This window comes from Salmo salar, chromosome ssa17 (genome assembly GCF_905237065.1).
Source record: "Salmo salar chromosome ssa17, Ssal_v3.1, whole genome shotgun sequence".
Taxonomy (NCBI): domain Eukaryota; kingdom Metazoa; phylum Chordata; class Actinopteri; order Salmoniformes; family Salmonidae; genus Salmo; species Salmo salar.
This window is the reverse complement of record NC_059458.1, coordinates 68,657,322-68,663,059: the sequence shown is the minus strand read 5'-3', so window position 1 is coordinate 68,663,059 and position 5,738 is coordinate 68,657,322. Positions and strand designations below refer to the sequence as shown.

The 5,738-nt window shown below is 42.8% G+C and overlaps 1 protein-coding gene across 2 annotated transcripts in view; it reads left to right on the top strand.

Annotated features, from left to right (window-relative positions):
• Positions 1–1,144: 1,144 nt before the first annotated feature.
• Positions 1,145–5,738, top strand: part of LOC106576572 (voltage-dependent calcium channel subunit alpha-2/delta-1) — a 189,285-nt gene continuing 184,691 nt past the window's right edge. For both annotated transcript variants that reach the window (XM_045700027.1, XM_045700026.1), the window contains exon 1: positions 1,145–1,572. In XM_045700027.1, coding sequence (XP_045555983.1) covers positions 1,484–1,572 — 89 coding nt within the window. In that variant the 5' untranslated portion in view covers positions 1,145–1,483. The remainder of the gene's footprint in view (positions 1,573–5,738) is intronic.

The window sequence follows — 5,738 nt, the reverse complement described above, 5'->3', positions numbered from 1 at the left end:
TGGAGATCAAGTTGATCAATTGCTTGGCTGGGCTGATAAGACAGTGGATTGCGCAGTCAGATGGAACATAGTAAACAGGCATTTTAAAGTCATAGATTTAGCCGGTGGTAACTTGTTGAATAGACACCAGCTGGAATGCGGTTATAACCAATCAGCATTCAAGATTAGACCCACCCCTTGTATAAAATGTATTAATGCCAGATAGATAGATAGATAGATAGATAGATAGATAGATAGATAGATAGATAGATAGATAGATAGATAGATAGATAGATAGATAGATAGATAGATAGGTAGGTAGGTAGGTAGGTAGGTAGGTAGGTAGGTAGGTAGGTAGGTAGGTAGGTAGGTTGGTGGGTGGGGTGGGTGGGTGGGTGGGTGGGTGGTAGGTAGGTAGGTAGGTAGGTAGGTAGGTAGGTAGGTAGGTAGGTAGGTAGGTAGGTAGGTAGGTAGGTGGGTAGGTAGGTAGGTAGGTAGGTAGGTAGGTAGGTAGGTAGGTAGGTAGGTAGGTAGGTAGGTAGGTAGGTAGGTAGGTAGGTAGGTAGGTAGGTAGGTAGGTAGATAGATAGATAGATAGATAGATAGATAGATAGATAGATAGATAGATAGATAGATAGATAGATAGATAGATAGATAGATAGATAGATAGATAGATAGATAGATAGATAGATAGATAGATAGATAGATAGATAGATAGATAGATAGATAGATGCAAATATAAGAGTGGTTACATATCCCCAGCCCAATTCTTCAGTTTAGCAAGCAAAGGGGCAGGGGTCAGACTGTTAAAATGATTTGGTACCTTTAAAAAATAACTGATATTTGATATAGGCCATGCAGTCACAATTTTAGAACACAGTTTCCTTACAATTTTAGAACAGTTTCCATTATCGCGATAGCAATATCATCAATATCATACATATGTGATATAATGAAAAAAATGGAAACAGTGTTTGTCTGCCAGTGAGTTTGATTCTGACTGGCTGCTGTTGTGTGCTCGCTAGGCGGTGGCCGTTCGTTGCCCAGCCCCAGTGAGGAGTGAGTGCCTTGTATGGAGAGCAACGCGTGATGATAATCGTTCTCAGGCAAGGGGTGGGGGTGGAGTGGAGTGGGGGGCTTGGAAACCGATCGGGAGGGCTCTCTCACACACATTGCCCACACACACTGTTCCGTGCTGACGAGCGGGGGAGATACGAGAACGGGGCGTCCTCCCTCTCCTCCTAAAAACACACTGGGCGCTTCTTGTAAGATTACTGCCGGATATCTGACACACACTCTTTGAAAAAGACATACAAACACAAACTCATCAGGGGGAGACGAACCAGCTGAGATTTGTTTTCGAACTGTCCCCCGATGGCTGTGTGACAGGTCCGTTGAACGCGCAAGAAGACGCACACGGTTCCAGGATTTGGACTGCTTCACGCATCTCTTCCCCTGTCTTGGGTTGTTTTTTACTATCGTGTGTTGGGAACTCCGTTCAATCATGGATACCTACAGCTCCTTCACCGCTCTACTTTTACTTCTGGCTTCGTTAAATAGTGTGTCAACCGTGCAGTTCCCGTCGCCACTTCTGTAAGTAGCCTTACCACACAGGCTGTCCTCCGATGACAGCCTGTTTGCTTTCCCAATACTAAACCTAAAGCAAAATGCTAACTATTTATGGCTATTGTGATGTAGGCTAGTTGTTATTTATATTGTTATAATATTATAAGTATATCATTATAATAGGCTTATTTAACTATGTTGTTATTATTACAAATAGCCCAATAATAGCCTACAACATTTTTTGAAAAACTTGCATTGCATTGCAAACGGTTACCCATCGGTTTATGAAAACAAACAGTCAATGGAAATGCATAACGTCTTCGAAAACTGTGACAATATTTGAATTGTGCTTCTGGATCTTGCTGAATTTAGCCTGTAATTAATAGCCGACTTCGTTTGATAAACACACTTTACACTGATTTAGTGTTGGATCAATCAGTCATAATAAATAGGCTATTGTCATTACATAGGCTACCTCGGGTGATTCTATAAAAGTAAAAAAATCGGTGAGGGCAAGAACCAGTGGCCATGGGAAATCAGCAAATCACATCACAAATAGCTTTGAAAATTGCTTTAAACTATGATGTACTGTATTGAATAACTGTTTCAACTGTTAATTTGTATCTGCCCTAATTTATTAAATAAATACATTTGAAGTGATCGATATTCAAGTTAGATACTCATAGATATTCAGTGGTAACTCCCCCTCCAATACATATTTTTTCCCTTCAAGGAATCTTTTGAAAGTGGAAGCTGATTTACTGCATTTACACAATTTAAAAGCTATAAAATTATATTTGGAGAACAACAAAAACAGGCAAAAATGACTTCAGCCATTATCAACTTGGCTGCTGTAGCTTCATTCACCTCAGGTGATAAGGGAAGTGCATAACATTCTAGAACAAATACAGAAATTAGCTACTACACACTAGCTCAGCACCTGTCAAGTCAAACAGCAGTTATCTAGCCACCTAGCCATCCCCTAAGTGTGGACAATCATATTTCAGCACCCTTCTGGCAATGCCCCTGACGTAACTTCAGGTAAATTATGTCCAACTCAATGAATTGGACGACTTGAATCTTTCCTTTCAGTGCAGTGAAAAGGCAAAGCAATGAATGACCAAATAGTCTCAGCCCACTGTAGAATGCATGTATGGCTCTACACACGCAATTCCTTTTATACTGAAAAAGCAGTACGCCAACCCTTTCTAAGGCCCCATTGTCGGCATCATATTGTCAACGGCGACATGCCATGAGGTGGCATTGTGATTATTTTAGGAATGATAGAAATAAAGAAGCCTATCTAATATAAGTTAGGCAGTATATCCCTGCCCACCCATGCCTTTTTCCTTGAATACCTTGCATGTACTGGTGGAACAGTGACTACTAAAAAAGTCAAAAGGTAGTTCTATATGCAATTTTCATAAATATAATTAGATCGCTGACAGATGAACTGATCAAATGTCTAGTTGCCATACTCAGAACAGAAGACACGCCCATTCACTTTTACATGCCTAGCAGGTGCCGTCTATGAGTTTATTAATGCCCACACTGCTATTCTCACTAGCTGCACTTCAAATGCAGCTAGTAATCAAATGACACCCCACTCAGCTCCAGGGCGATCTGGTTCTGCCTAACTTCAGGGGTCTGTTTAGGAGGGTGCAACGTTACAGAACGTTCAGATAGGAATGTATTGTATAGATTACATTACCTATGATTGTCTATCAGGTAGGTATAGGTTTGGAATCCTGTTGGTTCTATGTGTTACATTTCTATCTGCAGCGTTCTGAAAGTTTCACCTCATCACCTCACCCCAGGTCTCATGGATGGAGGGCACAGGTGGTACATTAATTGGGGAGAATGGGCTCATAGCAATGGCATTCATTTAATAGCATTAATAGCGTTCCATTCACTCCATTCCATCCATTATAATGAGCCGTCCTCCCCTCAGCAGCATCCTGTGAGGGAGGGTGACATCTCTGCCTGAACTATGTTCTGTTCTCTTGGTCTGTTCCCCTGGAGATCTAGTGATCCATTTGGCTCTCATACTAATGGCACCGACCAGAGGATGATGTCATACTGGCAGAGTAGTCCAGCCATAGGCATTGAGGATTTATAGACACTGAGTGTTATAGAGAGAGATTTTATAGACACTGAGTGGTTGATGGGAGTCGTGGAGTTTTAAAGACTAAAAATGTTGACTGACTGACACATTGTTCCCTATGAAAAAGGACTGCCAAACTGGTATCCAAAATTCTTTCGAATGCCTTTTGGGCTGGCCGAATGATGAGTTTCTGACGCGCACCGGCATCTAGTATTCAATTGGTTCCTTAGATGTTGAGGAACTAGTGTGAAAGACTGGATTTAAACCTGGTCTTCTACCCATCACAGGACTGTATTGGCCTAGGCATTAGCTCTGGGATTTTTTCAGGTTTTAGGTTGACAGAACTTTCTTACCTTGACTCTAGGTCCTAATCTATGGACAGAGGTTGCTATAACCTCGTCACAGATCTGTTTTTGCACTTGCCTACACCATTGCTATTGTCACGAGAGCATAAACAGACTGGCATCCCGGCTAGCTATAATACTTGACTACAGTGGCGGTCAGTGCCGCTAGGAGTTTTTCCTAGCCACCGTGCTTCTACACCTGCATTGCTTGCTTTTTGGGGTTTTAGGCTGGGTTTCTGTACAGCACTTTGTGACATCAGCTGATGTAATAAGGGCTTTATAAATACATTTGATTGATAGGTTGGAGGACGTCCTCCGGAAGTTGTCATAATTACTGTGTAAGTCTATGGAAGGTGGTGAGAACCAATTGTGTCCTAGGTTTTGTATTGAAGTCAGTGTACCAAGAGGAGGACAGAAACTAGCTGTCCTCCGGATCCACCATAGTGCTACCCTACAGAGTGCTGTTGAGGCTTCTGTAGACCTTCTTTGCAAAATAGTGTTTTAATCAATTATTTGGTGACTTATGAATATATTTAGTATAGTTTTATCCAAAAAGGATCATTTTGCAATGTTTTACAATTGTTATTTTTTATGAAATTCACTGAGGAAGATGGTCATCCCCTTTCTCCTCTGAGGAGCCTCCACTGCTTGACTACCATATAAAGCTGACTGGGTTTCTCTTTGTCTCACTATTGCCGTGATCAGAACTGCAGCAGTTGGTCGTCCTCGGGTTGGCAGTGTAACCATACTGCTCATTTTACTACGTTGACATTGATTTTGAGTGACTATTACAGAGGAAGTGTTGAAAAAAATAATGAACACACACACACACACACACACACACACACACACACACACACACACACACACACACACACACACACACACACACACACACACACACACACACACACACACACACACACACAGGCTGTTGAGAGGAGCTTCGGAAACTGTCTGAAGTGCTCCTATAGTTGTAAGACAGGGGTAAGACACAATTAACGTCTTGGCTTTAGAGATTTTTATTCTGTCTCGTTCTTTATCTCTCTCTCTCTCCCTTCCTCTCCCTCTTTCTGCCTGCCTGCCTGGCTCTCTCTCTCCCTGCCTCTCTCTCTTATTTCCCTGCCTCTCTCTCTCTTTCTCGCTCACTCTCTCTCTCTCTCTCACACATTCTCTCTCTCCCTGCTTCTATCTCTCTTTCTCCCTGACTCTCTCTTTCTCCCTGCCTCTCTTACTCCCTGCCTCTATCTCTCTCCCTGCTTCTCTCTCTATCACTTTCTCCCTGCCGATCTCTCTCTCTCTCTTTTTTCCCTTCCTCTCTCTTTGCTCTCACTCTCTGACTCTCTTTGCTCTCGCTCTTTCTCCCTGCCTCTCTCTTTCCCCTTGCCTCTCTCTCTCTCTTGCTTTATCCCTGCCTCTCACTCTCTTTCTCCTGCTTTCTCTTATTGTTGCTTGTTTCTCTCTTACTTTTCCTCTTGATCTCTTTTCATATTGCTCCCATCTCTCACTCCCTCCTCCCTCTCCATCTTTCTATCCCTCTCTCTGTCACAGTGCGTGACTGCATCTCTGTGCTCCAGCGCTAACCTCACATGCCAGTGTCTGTCTGCCTCAGATGTTCTGTAGCCACTCTTCTCCCTTTTGCTCTCTCTCTCTCTCTCTCTCTCTCTCTCTCTCTCTCTCTCTCTCTCTCTCTCTCTCTCTCTCTCTCTCTCTCCTTGAGATGGAACATGTCTCCTAGGCTGCTC